The following is a 21,218-nucleotide window of genomic DNA, read 5'->3' as shown; positions in this document are numbered from 1 at the left end:
GCCCAGTTCTTCACTTACCTCCCTGGAAATGCCTTTCAACTTCGAGGACCGCTTCAGTGACAGGCAGCAGCCACCAGAACTGTGATCCCCGTGGATTCAAGATGGGAGCTTAACCCAGGCTGCACACCATTGAATAGTGCAATTGTACCAGGCTCTGCTACCTTAACAAGCCCATATGGGAGCAGAGCTAGTGTTTATTATTTCGATTAAGATTACTTCATCTATTTAATGTAAAGAACTTTTGAAAGATTGGCCTTACTTCCGTTGTCCTTTTTTCATAATAGAAGCCTGTCGAGAATGGTATGCCTGTTGGTGCTAGACTTCCAATATTCAGCAAAGATTTAGTAAAAGGCAGAGCTTTAAATGGGCCTCCTATTTTTTGAAGATCTTGCTCATCATTTTAATTATGAATAATGGAGGCAGAGCCTAAGACTAATATAGCTTTAAAGATTGCTCATGGGGGCTTCCCTGGTGGCGCAGTGGTTGGGAGTCCGCCTACCGATGCAGGGGACGTGGGTTCGTGCCCCGGTCCGGGAAGATCCCACATGCCACGGAGCGGCTGGGCCCGTGAGCCATGGCCGCTGAGCCTGCGCGTCCGGAGCCTGTGCTCCGCAACGGGAGAGGCCACAACAGTGAGAGGCCCACGTACCACAAAAAAAAAAAAAAAAAGAATTACACAATTGTGAGTCAAGTCTCATCTGCAGGCTCCGCCTCATGTACTTCCCAGGCCAGAGGTGGACTCATGAAGGCACTATGTGACCCTGAGCGGGTCCCTCTCCCTTCCTCGACCTCTGTTTCTCCATCTCTATTAGAGAGGGGCTAGGGATCTAGTTAACTGATTGCCAAGCTACTAGCTCTAATGATCCAGGATTCTCTAAGTCTAATGTTGGCCCCAGGGCTTGGCCTGCTCAGCACCTAACAAGGCCATTAGCTCTGGGTCTTTCTCTCTGGGGTGGCAGCAGGCAGCAGGAACAAAAAACAGAGATAAGGTCTCTTTTTTGTGTGTTTTTTTCTTTTTTTTTAAAGTGCAAAGAAAGGATGAATAGTTGGACCTCGAGTCTCTCCTTTGTTCACCTCAGCTACTGGTGTGCAGGAGTTAAACTACAACCGGCTCCTATAGAAACAGTGAAGTTAAACAGTCTCCCGTTAGCTCAGCTTTGAAAGGGAGAGGGGGAGAGGGCCCAACGTGGGGTGGGGGAAAAGAGAGAGAGAGAGAAGGAGAAGAAGATGGAGAGAGGAAATAAGGTCTCTTGACAGCACAGTCTCAGCTCAGGGGCTCTAGGGATGGGCCTTCCCTCCTGCCAGAGAGGACATCCTGGGAGGCTGACTGTTCACACCTGGGCAGAATTCCTGGCTTCTTCCCCTCCTGCCTGAGTCTTGCCCTGTTCACTATCCTCAAATGCTCCACCAGAATGTCCATCACAAAGGACCATGTCACAGGCTTAAATGCAGGTGGCCAGGAGTGGTGAGGTCGGGGGAGGGGTGGTGTGCTGGCCAAGGTGCTGAATTGTCATTGGCCACCAGGGCATGATGATTTCTCCTTACTCTGGGACACCTACAATTCTAGCCAGTGTCTCGGGGGAACAAGGGGTGATGGGAAGCAGAGCAGAAATCAGAAGTAGAGGGAGTGAGGGGGGAGGGGGAGGGAAGGAGAGAGAAGTAGAGATGCATTCAGGAAGAACAGCCTCCAAAAAATAGCGGGGGGGGATACTTTTATTCTGAAATATGCTCATTTTCCTTTGTTTTTCTTTTCTATCTGGATTAAATTATGTGGATTTTTGTTTACCCTAGATAGAGAAAAGAACAGTCTTCCATCTTCTTTCAAAATTTTGACAGTTCTATCATATTTCTATTACAAAATACCCACCATTCAACCTAGGAATTCAGTGAACTAGGGGAAGAGTGGACACTTTGGACCAGAGGACCAGGGGCTTCCTACTCTGATGTCATGACAAGGGAGGGCCTTTCAAGAGGCTGGAGCCAGGGGCACAAAGCCCAGGCCCTGGTGAGCTCCCCAAAACTGTGGGCCATGATGTGATCGGGTCTGAATGCTGGAGGATTTGGGGCTCCTCCAGCCCAATCCGGAGGCCCAGAGAGAGTTGGTTTCTAGCTCAAGGTCATAGAGCACATGGTAGAGCCAAGGCCAGAACCCAGGTGTCCTGGCCCCCAGTCCCTGAGGAGGGAGAATGGCCAGCTGAGAGGGCCTCCCACCCAGGAAAGAGAAAGGAGCACAGACGGCCAGCTGGGAGGGGGCGGGGGCAGGGCTGAGGTGGGTGGTGCTTGGAGGAGAAGGGGCCCCATACCTAAAAGGTCAGCGGGGGGTACGGGTGCCCTCAGAGTGGTGGCTCTAGCTCCTCGGCGAGGAAGAGGAGCAAAGCAGAGTCAGGAAGTCCTCTCTGGGGTGGAGTTAGCCCAGCTGAGCGTGCTAGCCAGCATCACAGATTCCACGATGGCCGTCATTTCACAGGTAAGAAAACCGAGGCCCAAAAGGAAAGTCACCAGCCCGTGAGGAAGAGCCAGGCCCAGACCCAGGTCTGCAGACTCACAGCCATCGGCTCTTTCCACACAACCTTTAATCTCCCCGCTGTGGATGCTGATGCCTCCTCCCACCCCCTGGGAACCTGGCATCAGAGCAGAAGGAGAAGGGGAGTGGCTTGTGTCCCTGCAGCTCCAGGCACCAACAGTGGGTACCTTTCTCCATCTTCCTCCCCGAAGAGAATGGAGAATTGGCCTGGGCCTCCATAGCCCCTCCTCCAGGGCAGAGTCAGTCGGTGCCTACCCACACCTGGTACCTCCCTTTCTGGCAGCAGAGCCAGAGCCAGAACCAGCCACAGCAGGGACAAAGCCACCTGGGCAGCTACTGGAGCCACGGGGAGTCACAGGTAAGTGAGGACACTGACCCGAGGGCATCCCCTGATTCCATGGCACTAGTGTCAGCCCCGCTACCCCAGGTGGTCGGGGATTTGGAAATCTTTTTCCCCGGAGAAGGGGCTTTCCCTCACTCCCTGTAGGCTGAGCCCCTGGGCCTGCTTCCTCTGCCCACTGCACACCCCAGGCAAAGCCCCTCCATGACTAAGCTACCAGATCTACAAGCCAGGAATGGGGCCCTGGGGCCCAGCAGCTCTCCTCTGCCACTGGGGGAAGGGAAAAGCAGATAAGGGCCCCAGGAGGTCCCAGAAAAAGCAGAGACCAGCTGGAGGTGTGTGCGTCCCACAGATGCAGACTGAGGGTGGAGATCTGGGCAAACCTGCTAAATTGGGAGGGGGCCCTGACTTGGTGCCTGACTCACCAGTGACCCTGGACAACTCCTGGCACTGCCACCTTATGGGTGCCCACTCCTTGTTGGTTCAGCAAGAGAGATGGGTGGCCCTGGGCTATGGGGCAGCCCCCGGTTCTAAGGTTCTAACTTGAGGCAGCCTCATGGAGTTTGTCCAGCAGTGCCCACCCCCTTCACCACCACCCCTCTTCTTTAAGGACCTCCCTCTGTCACACTTCTGGAATGCATTCCTCCATCCCTTTCGTTCCTCCAACAAAACTTACCCTCCTGTGTTCCTCGGGGTAACTGACTTATGGTTTGCAATGCCTCCCTCCCTGACCCATGCACATTTATAAGAGAAACCTCTTTTTTAAATATAAATAAATAAATTTATTTATTTATTTATTTATGGCTGCATTGGGTCTGTTGCTGTGTGCGGGTTTTCTCTAGTTGCAGTGAACGGGGGTTGCTCTTCATTGCAGCACGCGGGCTTCTCATTGTGGTATCTTCTCTTGTTGTGGAGCATGGGCTCTAGGCGCGGGCTTCAGTAGTTGTGGCACACAGGCTCAGTAGTTGTGGCTCGCGGGCTCTAGAGCGCAGGCTCAGTAGTTGTGGTTCACGGGCTTAGTTGCTCTGCGGCATGTGGGATCTTCCTGGACCAGGGCTCCAACCCGTGTCCCCTGCATTGGCAGGTGGATTCTTAACCACTGCGCCTCCAGGGAAGTCCCAGAAACCTCTCTTAAAGAGTAGCTAGTGGTGAGGTTTCAGGCACCACACCAAGCAGGTGGGAGAAAGATAATAGTAGGGATAGGAAGGCAGAGGAGAACTCTTACGACTCCACATGGGCAGCACCACAGCAGCTGTTACTGTGTGGACAGAGACCCAGCCAGAAATGACCGTGGCTCCCATGCACCGAACCAATCCAAGTCCTACTCTTGGCCAAGCTTTCAGCCCTCATTCCCCCTCACCAATACCCAGCAGGCTAATGGTGACACAACAACTGCCTTTCTGTTTTGGGGGTCTCACGGTGGAGGAGAAAAAAATGGTGCATATAATGTTAGAATCAGAGCACTCAGAATGTTAGGATCCCAAATGGAAAGTGTTAAGCAGATTCTGGTCCTTAACACCTCCACTTTTGTAATACCCATCCGCCTCCTAGAATGCCCTTGCCCTCCTTTCCCTTCCTGTTGAAATCTTACTCATCCTTCACGTCCCATTCAAGGTGAAGCTGCCCTGGTCGTTCAGATCCGGCAGAACTCAATGCTCTGGACCCTTGTAGCACTTTGGGTCTTCCACTACCACTAGACCATGAGCATTCCGAAGCAGGGATCATGTTCCCCGGGGACATGGGTGCAGAGGGTGTCTCAGAAAATATTTGCTGGCTGGAACTTGTTAGTGCCCAAGCTGGAATCACGAAAAGCACTCCATCTCCAAGTTGGGAGAGAGCTTAGAGACCAGGGATGGCTCCTCCCTAAAGACGCCCAGGGTGAGCACACTGACCACCCCCACCCAGACTGTGCACAGAAAGAACCAGGAAGAGCCGGCAATGACTAGGGACATTGTTTGATTGTTTGTCTTTTTTTTTTCAATTATAAAATAACTTCTGCTTATTGCAAAAAATTCAAATAGACGTAAGACCATAAAACAGAAAGTCCCCTCATCCCACTCCCAGGAGTCAACAGCTGTTTACAGTTTGGTGCAGGTCCTTCCAGGCATTCTTCCTTATGCATAAACAAAAATAGAATTTTCTTTTACAAAAATATGTTCACTCTTTATTTCCTATGAGTTCTGTAAATTCCTACAAATAGAATTTGTTGGTCAAAAGACTTGCTCATTTGAAACGTGTTGCTTTCCTAAGTAAATTTTTTTCTTATAACATGTTCATTGTAGAAAATTTGGAAAATACAGTCAAGACACACAGAGTAAATATTACCCATCAACCACTGTTCAGAGATAACCACTCTGAACAGCTAGCGTTTGGGTGATAAGGTCTGCAGTTTTTATTTTCCATGTGAGTATTATTTACCAAAATCGAACACACTCTCCTATTGTTCCATAGCCTATTTTTTTCTCCACTTATTTTTTTCCATGCTGTTAAATAGTCTTCTACAGCATCAGTTTAATACAGTCAGGTTGTTTGACCTTGAGGGCCCGCCTAGAAGCCTGCTCTTTCTAAGCCCTATTCTGAGTAGGGAGCCTGCTACAACAGTGGGCCAGAACCTGTCACTCCAGGGTGTAACCTTGGCCTGCCCCTACTTTCAGGAAGGGAAGGCCCAGGAAGGCCTTGAGCACCTGCTGCCTCCACCCCTCCTGAGCGAAGGCCCCAACACCTCACTGATGGGCTCAGAGCCCCCCTGTAACTTCTCCACTGCTGCCCACCGGTGCAGTAAGTAGATACCTGCCTTGCCCTTTCCTCGGCTGCTTTCCTGGACCCTTGGATCCTCCAATCCTGGGGCGTAGGGGACTTGGGTGATCCTGACCTTGAGGTGGAGAAGGGCCTCTGGAATCAAGTGGGGGGTGAGGGGAGGAGTGCCACTTGCCATTGCACTTCAGCCAGCTCTTCAGCCAGCTTTCTTGCATACTGACCAGATTGGGGGAGGAACAGGGGCAGATCGAGGTGGGGGGAGGATGGGGGAAGGAGCTGAGCCACTTGAAAGTTTTCCAAAGCAAATACCCAATTTCCCAACCCAAGCCCATTCTCTGCCCCAGGAATTTACCAGCCAAATAGTGTAGAATTAAGTGTGATCTTGGACAAGACTCCTCCACTCTGGGGGAAGTTTAGGGGTGGGTCTCAGTCTCCTCACTGACATACCACAAGGTTCCTAAGGCACATTCCCAGCTCTGAAATTCTGTAACCCAGTTCGAACCCATGTTTCCAAATGCTCTCTTTTCTCTCCAAGCCCCTGAACAGCCCCTGAAGCCTCCAACACCCTTATGATTTGTTAAATCTAATTGTACGCCAGACCTTGAGGGCTCATTAACAGAATGCATATTATTAGCTGTCATCTCGTGTAATCCTTACAACAAGCCTGAGAGGAGGTACCATTTTATTCCCATTTTACAGATGAGAACACTAAGTCCAGAGAGTTAAGATGATTTTCCAATTAAGTGGTAAAGCTCAGATTTGAACCCAGGGCTGTGTGACTCCCAAACCCATACTTGTTATTATCCTCCCATACCAATACCACTGTGATGTGTGCAGGGATCATTCTTCCCTAGCTACAGTTGAGGAAACTGAGGCCAGAGAGGGGAGGTGAATTCCTCAAGGTCACACAGCATGTTCATGGCAGAGCTAGGTGAATCCAGGCTTTGTGCCTCCCAGCCCACCCTCACCTCCTACATAGCACTGACCAGTTTTCACAGAGGGAAGCTAGTGAACGAGAAACAGCCCTTGGACTGGAGTCAAATGCCCAGAACTGATTGGGGGTGGGGCAGTCAGGTGGGGAAGGCCATGTTTGTTCAGCCCAGCCTGGGTCCACCCTCCCCCAGCTCCATCCAGGAAGTGTTGACTTTGGGCAGGTCCCCAAGGAGAAAAGGTAGCATTACCTGTGGGTGGGGGAGGGCTGGGCCAGAGGAGCCCCATCCCCGCTCTCCTCCTAGAGAGTCCCACTGTCCTCTCCACTCCCTCACTCTCCCATTCAATCACTTACCTAACAAATCCCTACTTAGTGCCTACGATGTGCTAGCACTGAGATGAGCAAGGACAGGTGCATCTCAGGTCTCCAGCAAAGAGCCATCAGTGACCAGGCAGTCACAGCACACGTGCGGAGGGCTGGGCTGGAACAATAGGGGAGGCGCAGGAACTCAGAGAAGAGGGGCCTGCTGCAGGAGGTACCACAGAAGCTGAAACCTGCAGCATGAGTAACAGCTGGGGAAAGTGTTCCAGGAAGAGGGAACAGCATGTGCTAGGGATAGGAGTCCGGAAATGAGGTCATGTGGTTAAGGGTTGAATATGAGGCAAAGGGGCAGCCCCTGCATCTCACCTTCTCCATCTGGTAAATGGGAATAGCATCTTGCCAACCTGTATAAGTCAAGGTACATGAAGCACCTGGTGTTATTAGCATCCCTTCTCTCCCTTTTAGTCCACAAACACGTACCAAGCAACAAGTGCCAAACACTGGGAAAAGTACTTTTGGCTACTTGTCTCAGGTCACTCAATCTTTGCCTCCAAGCCTGTTCTTGCTCTGTACCATGCCTCCTCCAGACCTGGGAGCCCAGTATTGTGTGGGTCACAGCTACTGAGGGCAGGGGCACAGCCTGCCCCTGGGGAGCAGTCTACTACCACTGCCCTGACGCCTCCATCCCTTCGGCCAGACGTGGGTGGCTTGCAGGCTGCAGTGATCATCATCCCAACCCTGGTCTCCTCGTCCGCTCTGCTGGTCATAAGCTGCATCTTATGGAAGACCTGCCGTCGGTGGTCTCGGGTCACCCACCCCAGCCTGCCATCCACATGAGGGTCCCAGGTAAGTCATTCAAGGACCATAAGGACAGAGAGGTTCTATTTCAGCTTTATTCTTTGTCTTCCTTAAGAGGAGAAACTCTCCTTACTCTTTTGAGGCAACAAGGGATGATGTGCTGAGCTGGAAGAAGCCTCACAGAGGCCACAACCACGTGTGGGGCCTCATAGTCTCCTGTACCCTTGTCCAGGTTCTGCTGGAAATTACTCATCAAACTCTCAGGTCAAGGAACTGTGGCCTTTGCTAACTATGAGACCAAGGCTACCCTTGGCCACACGCTGCCCCCCTAGTTCCCTGTGATGCCCGCTGCCTCATGGGGCCTCCACAGGGAACCTGACCAAGGAGCAGGAAGTCCTCCTCCAGGGACTGGATGAGAGCACTCCCGGTTTCACCCAGTTGGGGTGTGGCTTATCATATTATCCGAGGCTTGCAGTCCTTAGAACTTTCCACTTCTCATATTTTTAAACACTCCCATCACCAGTGCTTTCCTGAGGTCATGGTGTTTCAGCTTATTACATGGTTCTTAGGGGGAACACAGCCCTAAGGCCCCTGACAGGCAAGGCTTGGATGGCATGGAAATTGCCTGATCCCTGGACCCCTGCCCGGCCTGGAGCCTCCTCTCTCCCTGTCTACCGCCTGAGCCCTGGGATTCAGAGGAGCAACAAAGTGAGGAAATGGGTTTCATGCAGCTAACACAAAAGCCCAGAATTCTCACCACTGCCCTAAGATCTCAGGATATCTGCTCTGTCTGCCAGCCACAGGTTCACGGCTTCTTCCATTCATCCAGTGACACTCAGGTGTGTACCATGTGCCGGGCATGCCAGGTGCTGGGTTTATAACAACAAATGAGACCCAGACTAATAATCTAGTGGCCGTAACAGAACAATGACAACAGAGTATGAGAAGCGCTTGGATGGGGTACAGGAGTCTGGGGGAGCATAAAGAAGAGACCACTAGCCAGGGGAGGAGGGTTAAGGAAAGTTTCCAAGAAGTGGCATCTAAACTGACAACTGAAGGATGACTAGGTGCTTGCTGGAAGGAAGGGGGGAAAGGACAGTACCGGCAGAGGGGACAGAAAGTACAAGGTAAGGTGCTGGCAAACTATGGACCACTGTCTAGCTTTATAAATAAAGTTATATTGAGATATAGTCATGTCTATTCACTTTCATATTGTCTCTGACTGCTTTCGCTCTACACAGCAGAGTGGAATAGTTGTCAAAGAGACGCTATGGCTCACAAAGCATAAAGCATTTACTATCTGGCCCTTGACAGAAAAAGCTTGCTGACTCCTAGAGGTTAGAGTGCTTATACTGCCTTTTAGGAACATAGTAGCTGGAGGGTTGAGGGTGGGAACTGTGCAGTAGTCAGCTCACAATGAGTCCTTCTTTCCTCAGCCACAGTGGATTGATCCAGGAGTAGACACACCTGATTTAAACTGATCTAATCAGATTCTCTCTTCCTAGGAATTTGAAATGTGGATTGTGAGACCCGGAAAAGGAGCTGAGTTACATCAAGGTCTGTGAACCTCTGCTGCTGAGGCCCTTAGAGCTGCCCTGCTCCTTTCCAGACCCATTCATCAATAATCCCTTTGATTCTGAAGCCCCTTGCAATCAATTCCCCAAACTTTTAATTTTCATTTCTTTCAGTTTCTGTTCATTTTAATGAAAAAACTTTAACTAAAATTAACATAGTGCAGAGAGATGAAACCGGTGGGGTATACAGTCAGCATGGTCCACTATATGTACAATATGAGCCACACATGTACTTTTACATTTTCTAGTAGCTACATTTTAAAAAGTAAAAAAGAAATTGGTGAAATTAATTTTAATAATATTTTATTTCACCCAATATAGGCAAATATTATCATTTCAGTATATAGTCAATATTTTAAAATTGCTAATGAGATGTTTACATTCTTCTCTTTGAACTATGTCTTTGAAATCTGGGGTGTATTTTACATTTATGGCACATCTCAAATCAGACTAGCCACATTCTGAGTACTCCATAGCCACATGAGGCTGGGGGCTAACATAATGGACAGCACAGATTAGAACCTTCAAGGCAGCAAAGGACCTGCTAAGAAGTCCTGGCTTCATTCTGAAAGCAGTGGGCATCCCCTGAAGAGATTCAAGCCAGGAAGTAACATGATAAGATATAGATAGATAGATGATAGATAGATAGATAGATAGATATAGATAGATATAGATAGATAGATAATTTTAGGAAGATCACTCTAACTTCCACTTAAAGAATGGACTGGACAGGAATTGAGGCTAGAGTTAGGGAGATCGGCTAGGAGGAGTTGAAGAGAGAGGAGAGGTAAAGATTATGATGATAGACTGGCAGCAGCAGCAGGAATATTAAGATACAGTTGAACTCAAGAGAGGCTTAGGAGGCAGGAGCAACATGTCTCATCCTCATTGCTGCCCCTACACACTAAATCTACTTCCCACCTGCACATCTTTGTGTATCTCCTCCCCATCACTCCATCCCACATATCTTCCTCATTTCCTCTCTGGCGACCAAAGAGGCAAATCCTCCCCAATCTTTAAGGCATAGTCCAGGGTAGTTATGCATACACAGTGGTCCACAGTAGGAGATCAATTCACAAATGTTTCTTTCCTCCCTCAATGAAGTCTTCTCTGAATGCTCCTGCCCACACCTCACCTCCAATCCTGAAGTATGAAAGACAGGAATATTGGCCCAATCTAGGGTAAGCTGGAGGTCCTGTCCTGAGAAGTTTCTGGCAACTCTAAGAGGAGCTTTCAGCTTCATGGGTGAAGGTGGAAAGTTATATTTAACCAGAGTTGTGGTTTTGCTAAGAGAGTACACATACAACAAATGAAAAAGAGGCAAGGAAGTAGAGGGTGAATGCAAGGGAGTGATGATAAAGATTAACCATGGAATTTCAGCTGGCATGGGAAACTCTAACTGCTATTCACAAATATTCAAGTTCTCCAACCCCACCGCTTGCTTCTGGACTTTGGGTAGAAATGCACTTTCCGGTCCACTTGAGGCTAGGTATGGCCATGTGACTGGTTCTGGCCAATCAGATTACAGATTCTAGATGGAGCAGTTAATTGCCAACATGACCCTCCAGAGTTCTCTTTTCCTTCTCCCATAGTGACCAACATTATTAGAGATGGTGGCTTTTCCATCACCCTGGGTTTCTGACTATGAAAAGCAGAGCCTTCTGTTGACCCACGATGTTCAAGTTGTGCAAGAAAGAAATAAATCTTTCTTCGTTGTATTAAAGCTTAAAATGTAAGCCTTAAATATAAGCCTGAAATATTGGGAGTATTTGTTACTGCAGCAGTACCTAGCCTATCCTGACTGATATAACTGGAGGAGAGGACATTAACAGGGAGAGAGAGAATGCAAAATGTAGGATTAATAGATTTCACTTCCTGCCATGGAAGGATTGATGGGGTCAGAACAGGAGGGAGAATAGTTGGAAAGACATGGGGTATTGTTTAGAACATTAGATTCATGATAAGGTCTAGGGTATGACCATGAAGTGAGTGCCTGAGGTACAGAGAGGACAAGATCTCTGAAGCAAGGAACTGAGAGAACAATGTTGGATCATCTCTGTGTATACTGAAATCGTCAAAGATTAAGACAGAAGCAATGTTGGAGAGAGCAAGAACCAGAAGCCAAAAATCTTGTTTCTCTTTCTGCAATGAAGATAGGAATGCCATGAAGGCAGAGACTTTCGTGCTCACTTTTACATCCCCAGTGCCTGGGATAATGCCTGGTACAGAGAAGGCACTTAATACATATTTGCTGAATGAATGACCGGATGAAGGGGAGAGTAGTATACCATACACTTTGACAAGAAAACCTAATTCAGGGAAGAGAGTTCCTTCCAGTTCTTACTCCCTTGATTCTATTTTTCTGCAGTACTTTTTCCCCAGACCAGAGTGACTCTTCTCTTTGTCCAACCTAGAGTCTGCTTGTTGATCTATCTTGTTGTTGCCAGAAATCTCAAGGAGCTACTTTTTAAACTCATCCCCAGTGGTCTGCATGATGGCAACTCTAGCTAACACCACCCCCCGTGTTAGCAAACACTGGTGTTGCTCTCTCCTCTGCCTCCTCCATCATTCCCACATCCAGTTCCATTGCCAAATGTCTTTCCTTTGTTTCCAGACCTATCTCAAATCCATTCCCTGCTCTTTACCCCCACAGCTGCTGCCCCAATCCAGATTCTCATCATCTCTTCCCTGACCTAGAACAAGTGTTCCTTCCTAATCCCCCCTGATTTCTCTTTGCTTCTAAGCCCTCTCTATTAGCTAGTTAACTATTGCTGCATTAAAATTACCTTAAATTTTTGTTAAAAATTAAAACCACAAATATTTATTACCTCAAAGTTTCTGTGGGTCAGGAATCTGGGCATGGCTTAGGGGTGCCTCTGGCTCAGGGTCTCTCACATGGCTGCCACCAAGTGTTGGCCAGGGCTACAGTCATGCCAACGCTCACCTGGAGGAGGATCTACCTCCAAGCTCACTTAGGTGGCTATCAGAAGTCCTCAAGTCCTTGCTAGCGGACAGAAACATCAGTTCCTGGACACCTAAACCTCTCCATAGGGAAGCTTGCAACATGGCAGATGTCTTCCCTAAGAGCACGTGAGCAAGGAAGAAAAGGTGCCAAAGACAGAAGTTACGGTCTTTCTGTAATCTAATCTCAGAAATGGTAACCCATCACTTCTAACATATTCTATTCATTAGAATGGAATCAATAAGCCCAGTCCATACTCAAGGAGAGAGAGTCATATCAGTATGTGAACACTATGGTTTGGGATCACTGGGGACATCTTAGAGCCTACCTACCACAACCTCATCACTGCCTCCTAGTGAACCACCTAAAGTGCAAAGCTGATCTCTTCTCTCCCTTTCTCAGAAACTTCTGTTAACTTGCTCATACTAGGACATAACCCTTTCATAATATTCCTCAATCACTATTTCATTCTCATCTTCCATCCTGTACTCCAGTTCCTAAGAAATAGCTCTGAATTATCGCACTTCTATCCCTTTACACACCACTTCCCTGGTGTGGAATGCTTCCCTCCACCTCCCCAGACTTTTCTACCTGGCCAACTCCTACTCACCCATCAAGGTTTCTGCTTCCATCCATTGCTTCTGCCAAGTCCATCCTAACTTCTAGCAGGCAGTTACGTCTATCCCTAATCAGACTTCCCTTGGCACCCTGTGCTTTCCACTAACACACCACTTAGCACACCAAATTATAATGATCTCCACTTGGATCTCAAAGTCGACATGTTCAGAAGTTCGTTTCTGCTGATTTTTATATCAATGAAATTTAGCAGGAGATGGATCTTGCAGCCTCACCATCTTCAGTGGAGATGTATAGAACTAGTTATAGAATCTCACCATCTTAACTGGCATTATTAAATGCCCAGAGAGCAGTCATTTGGTAATAGTGTCCTACTAAATAAATACATGTGCTGCTCTAAAGGCAATTCTGGTCCCCACAGGCTTCCATAGGAAGAGGGCTGGGTGAGTATGACTGAGAGATTCTTCCGAGTAGGCAGAGATGCTTCCCAACCTGCCTCCACTAGTTACTATCTATTCTAGACAAGTTACATCATATCTAAGCCTCAGTTTCCTAATTTATAAATGGAAATAACCTAAGTGGTTCCTATGGTGACCACAGATCAGCTGCTATTCTGAGCACTTTAAATATGTTAATTTATTTAATCCTTAGAATTAGGATATGCGGTAGGTGTATTACTCCATTTTACAGATGCAGAAACTGTGGCACAGAAAACACAGGTAATAACTGGCAGAGCCAGGATTCCAACACAGGCACTGAGGAGTCGGAGTCTGTGTCATAATATCCACTTCACAGGTTAGTGCGGATTAAACGAAAAAGTGCGAATCAAGGTCAAGGGCAGGGCATGGCACACAGTGAGTACTCTTTATTATTTTAAAACGTGAAACACCTTGGCCTGCAAGAATTCTTTCAAAGCCCATGATTTTCTGCGTGAATTCATCGGGTGTCTCCTGCAGGGAATGAAATGGATGAGTGAGGAGGACACCGGGTACGAGCCTCCCAATACCGATACACCTCTCTGTCTCCGTTACTCAGGGATGCTCCTACTTTGTAAGGGGAAGCGGAAGTAGCTGGTGGGCAAAAGCCCAGTTCCGGTGTTACTGCGGGCCTTTCTAGCCGGGCAGGGGCCCGGTAGCCCCCTTGCCTGCCTCCTGCGTGCCAACAGGGCCCCTTGCTCGTGGGGGCCCGCCCTCGGCGAAGGTTTGATTTTCCACTGGTGGAGGCTGCGGGCGGCGTCTGTCCGTCCTTCAGCCAACGGACTCGGCTGTCTCTTCTCGCTGTTTGGTAAAGTCCTCCTCCGCTCAAGCAGAGGGCGCCAGAAGACGGGCCTCGAAGCCTGGGAGGCTCTCTGACACGGAAGTGACGTCACGCCGCCGGAAATCCGCGTCCGCCGGGACTCCAGGGTGTGACGGGTAGTTGAAGCGGCTGAAAGCCGAGCGTGTAAGGTTACGTTAGGAGGTGTTTAAGGGCATCGTTTCCACGCCGGTTAGGCTCGGAGGCTCAGATGAGAAAAGTGAGCTCCTGGAGACAGGGGCTTGTTCATATTCACCCAGCGAGAACCTCTCCCGAGACCAGCGCGCTTCGCACACGACTCCTTTTAGCGGAGGAACGGCCTTGGGGTGGTTTGCTCCGCCTGAGGAGTCCCTGAGGCAAGTGTCACAGGAATACCCGCATTGCACAGATGGGGTAAACGAACCCAGAGAGAGACAGGGACTTGCAGGATAGGGTTGCCGGATTTAGCAGCTAAAATGCAGGACGCCCAGTTAAAGTTGAAGTTCAGGGGAACAACAGTGTTTTAGTATAAGGATACCCCTAATAGTCGTGGGTCATACGTTTGCTGAAAAAGTAGCCGTCGCTTTCTGAATTCAGATTTAACTGGGCGTCCCATATTTTGTATGGCAGTCCTACCTCACGGTCACCTAGCTGAGTGGAAGAGCAGAAAGAGCTTTTGAGACATCCTGTATGCCTCCCCACCTAAGGCTCACTAGTGTGTGGACCCATGCCCCTTCTGGACCCGCACCCCTCCTGGGTGTAACCCTGGAAGCCTTTAGCGACCCCAACTCGTTCCAGTTAGTGGCCTGCCCTTCGCAGGATCTAGGCTGCTGTTCAGGAGCTGAGGAGAAGGGGCCAGATACCCCTGCCTCGAGGTTCAGGGGTAAACCCCCCCCCCCCGCCACCATCCTCCAAGACTAGTTTATTCGAAGACACTAAGTACTTACTCTGTGCTAAGCACAAACCCAGGCTCCAGATGACATTGGCAAGTAGGAGAAATATTCCCTCTCTTTGTGGACTTAGATTTGCGGGGAGACGAGTAGACATTACATTGCGATCAACAGTTCTTTCATACGGGTAAATGCAGCAAGCTGTGAAAGCACAGAGGTGCAATATCCAGGCAGAGAGTAAGAGAAAAGGGAGATACGCAAGCTGAGGCTTGAAAGGTTCATTCAGCTTATTTGTTGAATATTTGTTTGTGGGCAGTGCTTTAGGCACTAGGAACACGGCAGTAAACAAACATCTCTCTGCCCTGAAGAGCCTAAGTCTAAGTCAAATGCATGTCAGATGATGAGCTGTGGGGTGCAGAAGTAAAAGGTGAGGCTACGGAGGGGATCATGGGATACTGGGGTGCGAGTATCACAGTTTTAAAGAGCGTGGTGAGGAGGGCCTCACTGAGAAGGTAACGTGAGCAAAGATCTGAAGGTGTGAGGGGGAAAGATCATGGAGCTATTTGGGGTTATAAGGAAATGTGCCTGGTGTGTTAGAGGAACACAAAGAGAGGAATGATGTACTGCCTCCAGTATGATAGCTTTCTCAGGGATTTTCAGTGACAACTTTGACAGTGTGTTTCTTGCCTTCAATACTGCCTTTAGAATCTAATTTCTGTAAAATGTGACTCCACATAATTAGCTGGGGGGGGCCACTTTAAATAGGGTGTACAGAAAAGGCCTTTCTGAGAACGTGACACTTAACGTGAGCCCTTTAAGATAAGGATGAGTCAGCCCTGGAGAAGCTGGAAGAAGAGCTATTTAGGCAGAGGGAACAGCAAGGGCAAAGGTCTGGAAGCAGGAAAGAACTCAGTAGACGTGAGGAACTGAAAAGAGGCCAGTAGGCCGGTGCATGGTGAGAAGAGTGGCAGGAGATGAGGTTGGAAAGTGGACGGAGATCTCAAGCAATTTAACTTTCATTGGCATCACAGTAGGAATCCACCGGAGGATTTTCAGCAGAGGATTGACAAGATCGGATTCGTGTTTCAAAAAGATCCCTCTGACTGTTAGGAGCCTATATCAGATAATTTTGTAGGTTAAGTTTACACGGGCTTAGCTACTCATCCCCTAGGTGCCAGGAAGAGGGTTTAAAATGGAGCAAAGGGTTGACTGGGAACTCACATCCTGTTGCCTTCCGTATGGTCCCTTTACAGCTGGAATGAGTGGCCGGGGGTGGGGGCGGGGGACACCCGGGGACACCCAGAGAGCCACCATCCCCCTCCTGAGCAGGGGTGGACAGAGATGACAACTTGGACCCCCATCAGGCTCCCTGGCTGGACCTGCCTTAAACAGGCTGGGGGGTGAAGGAGGGTGAAGTGCATGCTACCACCAGCCCACTAGGTCTTCCTCGGCCCCTTTTGAATACACTTTCAATTATCCTCTCAAAGGCCCTGTCATGCTTCTGTTCCAGAAGCATTTAGGGCTGCCTGCTGCCTGCAGAATTAAGTTCAGACTCCTTGCTCTGTTGTTCGATTTGTAGGACTGAGCCCTTAACCTGTGGGAGCTGATTCTATCTCTTAGGTAGGTAGTGTCAGAATTGAGTGGAGTTGTAGGACGCCCGGCTGGTGTCTGAGAATTGCTTGGTGGTGTGGGAAAAAAAAAACACACATTGTACTAGGCTTACCCAGTGAGAAGCTCAAGTGAAGATATAAAAACAATCGCAATGAAATGTCTAGACCAGGCAAGTCCACAGAGAGGGAAAATAGATTCGTGGGTGCCAGGGCTGGGGGAGGGGAGAATGGGGAGTGACTGCTAGTGGATATGGGGTTTCTTACTGAGGTAATTAACATGTTCTAGAATTAGGTAGTGGTGATGGTTGCAGAAACTCTGTGAATATACTAAAAACCACCAAATTCTACACTTTGAAAGGGTGAATTTTAAGGCATGTGAATTATATCTCAATTTTTTTTTAATTGCAGAAGAAAAATCTTTAGGGTCACCAGTAGCAGCTGGGGGAACTCTAAAATCTGAACTCCTTTGCTAAGCGGCTCACACACCCCAGTTGCATAGCTTGAGACCCTAGCAATGTGAAGTCCTGAAGAGAACTGCCAGTGTCTGAGGAGACGTGAGCATCAGAGCCGTTGGCACTGGATGTGGCAGTAGTCTGTGGCCAACCATGTTCTAACAATTACTGCCTGAATAAGCAAAACCAACCAGCACGTATTTGCATTACTCTGATTGCCTTGCTGACCTGCAAGGAGAGGAAGGGTACAGGGTCTCCTCAGAACCTCCCAGGGACCCACCTCTTTGCTCTTTATCTTTGGTATGAATTTCCAAAAGCGGTGTCAAATATTCAGTTTTCCCCACTTTGGGCCGGGACTTAAGCTGGCTGTTGGGTTCACACAGAAGCCCCTCACCAGCCACGAGCTGCAGCCCCGGTGCCGCACAGAGACAACCGTGACCCCGACCCCAGACCCTGACAGCTCCCCCTTCCTCACAAAGCCAGGCATGGAAGCTTGTGAAGACGAGAGAGATGAGTTAGAGAAGCTGGGTGCCAGTGGGAGGTGCCCACACTGCAGCGGGTCAGGACCGAAGCAGAGGGCATGGGGTTATCATAGTAGGGTGGGGAAGTCTCGGCCCTGGCCTCACCCAGGCTGCTTCGTTGACTGAACTGCCGGGTTCCACTGGCGTATTAAACAACCTAAATATTTATTCGCTTCATATTTACAAAGGTAGGAAGCAGACCAAGGGAGACCCCAAGAACACCCCCATACCTGGCTGACCAGGCCCCTGGCGCTGCAGAGGAGGCAGACACAACTGGGAGGCACAGGATTTATGTTGCGTACTTGAACTACAGGGAGCACAAGACTGGTCCTATTTACAGGGCAGAAACACTGCAGGGGGAGCGTGGGGCCGGCAGAGTGAGCGCCGGAGTCCTGGCCAGAGGGTGCTCCTAATCGCCACCTTCCCCTCCGCTCCCAGAGGCGTCTCTGCGGCCCCGCTGGGGTTCTCCGGGGGCGGGGGGACAGGTCCCGCTCACATGATGCTCGCCGGGGTGAAGACAGGGCCCATGCACAAGGTGTCTGTGATCTCCCAGCCACAGGACAGAGGCCTGCACGTGCCCTCGGCGTCCTCATCCTGTTCTGCAGGCAGCAGCTGCCCTCGCAGGGCTTCCCTGCAAGTGAGAGGGGGTCCCTGGAGGCAGCCAGCACGGGGCCCGCAGGCCAGGCACTGCTGGCCGATGCACTGGAAGACCTGGCGCCACTGGGGCCACAGAACCCAGGGGCAGGGGCAGGGGAAGGCCTGCTGCCCCTTCTTCCTCTGCTGCTCCCTTCTCCCCCATAGTCTACCCCCACGAGGGAGAGGAACCCACGTTCATTGATGTGCCCACTATTGGGCCAGGCACTTTGCTTACAGTATCTAGTATTCTCCCAAAACCCTGTAAGGGTGACGTTATCGACCCCATTTTACTCTGAGGAAATTGAGACTCAGAAGTTACCTGCCCAAGGTCACATCTTCTACCCTAGAAGGTGGTAGAACTAGGACTCAACCCAATGCTCACTTCAGTGCCCACGTTCTTCATATCCCAAGCTTAGTACTTTAAAAGAATCATCTGCCTCCCCTCAAAAACTCTACAAGCTGTTTCTCCTACATCCCCACATTAATAAACGGCTCGTGCTCTTGCCACACGTTGTCTTCTTCCCACACCCAGTAGATCCCTGCTGAGCCTAGTTCCTGAGCATCCTCAAAGGTACCTGCTTCTCTCCATTCCCGCTGAGACCACCATCTCTAGCCGGGAAAGTGCAGTCTCCCTGATCTGCTCTTGCCCCCTCTGGACAATTCTGACCCAGGTTCATCTTCCCAAAACGCAAACCCCTGCTCTTGAGTCGCCAGCAGTTTGCTTCCACTCTCAGGCCCCACAAGATCTGGGCCCTGCCAGCCTCTCCCATCACACACAACAGTGCTGCCTGGTTGCCAGCCACAGCAGCCATCTTTTGGGCTCACGTCTCATCCTAGGCCTGTGCACATCCGGCCTCTGCCTGCATCATCAACCGTTCGCTGAGTCCCACAGCCCAGTGTACTCCTTCATGGCAACAAGGGTTCAATGCCTGCTTCCCTGACATTCCTCCAACTATAGCAGGGCAGGGGATATGTCTGAGTTACTCACTGCCTAGTGGCCCCAACAGCAGGCTGGTACATGGTAAACACTTGGTGAGGAGGGGTGGACGCTGGGTAGGAGGACAGGGAAAGAGTACTGGGTTCAGTGTCAAGAGGCCTGGGGGTAGGGGCAGCAGGACAGCCTGTCCTTTACTTCTGCCAAGTTCTGCTTCCCCACAAAACCCTCCCTCTTCCACCTACATCTTCCCTTCCCTCCCTTCATACTTCCAGGTTATTCTAGTCCCCCACCTGCAGGAAGGCCTCCCTCTTTGCCGATATGTGCAATTCAGCAGCAAATCAGTAGTCAGTATCTTTGCGGAGTCCAGTCAGGCCGTTCCCTTCCAGGTGGGAGGTCCTCTGGGCCAAGCACCCTCTGTCTGAGCCTCTGTCGCCTTATCTTTCAAAATGGGTTTTGAAAGATAAGTTTCTTAGAACCCCTCACTGGCTCCCTACTGCCTTCAAGATCAAGTCCAACCTGGGCCTCCAAGCTTCTTCTTGATCTATTCTTCCCCACAGTCCACTCCAGCCAGCCAGAGCTACTAAAAACTCCTTGGATGGACTAGACTCTGAAGCCCCTACCCCTCCTGGCCCAGACGACCCTCCTGTCAGCTTGCCTGGCCCTCCTTACCCATCAGCCCTCCTGAGAAGCAGCCCTGACCACCTCCCCAGCCTGCTGGCCCTCCCTCCCTAGTGACCTTGGCACTCTCTATGCCAGGGTCTGTGTATGCAGGTCTGCGCCTTGGCTCGCCACGTTCTCAGATGCTCTTTTACCCGCCAGGACCCAGCACAGAGCCAGACTCTAAAGTAGGACATTTTGATGAGGCCCCTTTAATATGGGGAATTTTTTGACATGGCCATTTCAATACATCAGAATTTTGTGTCCCTAAGTAATGAGCGCATCTGACTCCCTGCAGCCTCATCCAACTGTGCTTGCTGGTGACGGTGCCAGGATGGGATAAGGAAGTCTGTGTGATTATTGTTTTTTTACTTTTGTTTTTTAGGCCTTGTCAAAACAGACCCCTGATGTCAAAACGGTGGCATCAGCCTATCCTGTGCCCCTGCAGGGAGTAGAAACAACAGGTTTGTTGACTGGATAAATGACATGCAACTTTGATACTGAGCCCCGTCAGGCCTGGCATTTGGTAGCACTGTTCCGGTGGGGGTGGGCGGGGGTGGGGGGTGCAGGGAAGAGGCTCAGGAACCCAGCATGTCCCTGGGGACACAGGCTGCACTCATTCCTGAGGGCCTATTATAAAAGCCCCTCCCAACTACCCCAGCCCCCAAAGAGGGGGCCTCTTCATCACTGACCAGCTGTGTGACCTCAAGCAAGTGACCTCTGTTTGTGTGGGTAAAAGGAAATCGTCAAAAGGTGCCTAATGTAGGGCCTGACAGAAAGTTTCAACGGTTCAGGGTTAGGGTTAGGGTTAGGGTTAGGGTTAGAGTTAGTTTTCTTTCCATCTGGCCTCACTGGATCCCACTGCTGGCCTGCCGTGGGCGAGCTCAGTGAGCAGGCGAGTCTTTGTCTTTCCCGGGTCACAAAGCAGCCACCCAAGTGATCAGCCCTATCTACATCTGCCCTCGTCTTCTCTTAATCCACCCAGTAGTCAGAGCAGTCTTTCAGGCTTCAAACCAGCTCTCAACTTCCTTCAAGTTCCTTCCCAGATCCAACCCTGCTCCTTCTCCAGCCCCGACCAACCTCGTGTAGTTTCCTGAAGTTATGCTCGCTCCCTGTTCCTTCTGCCTGGAACCTGCTTCCCACCCCTCCTGCCACCTAACTCCCACTCGTCCACCAGGCTTTGGCTTCATCCTTCCTTCCTCAGGGAGGGAGATCTGGGCCTTGGGTTGGGAGCTGGGCTCTAAGCCTCCAGAGCCTGCCCCCCTCCCTCCAAGCACTGCATTATCAGGAGTGTCTGTCTGCTTCTGTGTCTCTCACGGGACTCTGAGCTCCTCAAGGGAAGCTCAGTCTCATTCATGGCCACAGCCAAGCACAGGCCTCACTTGGAATCAGCAGCCAACAGCTACTTGTCACATTGGGTTACACAGGAGCAGGGACCCAGACCTGGGGTTCCCCTTATT

General features: G+C 50.1%; 1 protein-coding gene across 5 annotated transcripts in view; it reads right to left on the bottom strand.

Moving 5' to 3' along the window:
• Positions 1-17,710: 17,710 nt before the first annotated feature.
• AZIN2 (antizyme inhibitor 2) overlaps positions 17,711-21,218 on the bottom strand; it is a 33,903-nt gene continuing 30,395 nt past the window's right edge. For 2 of the 5 annotated variants that reach the window (XM_060003471.2, XM_060003469.2), the window contains exon 11: positions 17,711-18,159. In XM_060003471.2, the coding sequence (XP_059859454.1) occupies positions 18,021-18,159 (139 nt within the window). In that variant the 3' untranslated portion in view covers positions 17,711-18,020. Of the gene's footprint in view, positions 18,160-20,043; positions 20,201-21,218 lie in introns of those variants that run through there. The other 3 variants (XM_060003479.2, XM_060003494.1, XM_060003487.2) reach the window with 3 other exon arrangements.

The sequence above is a fragment of the Delphinus delphis genome, chromosome 1 (genome assembly GCF_949987515.2).
Source record: "Delphinus delphis chromosome 1, mDelDel1.2, whole genome shotgun sequence".
Classification (NCBI taxonomy): domain Eukaryota; kingdom Metazoa; phylum Chordata; class Mammalia; order Artiodactyla; family Delphinidae; genus Delphinus; species Delphinus delphis.
Note: the sequence above shows the minus strand (reverse complement) of the source record. Positions and strands in the feature narration are given on the sequence as shown.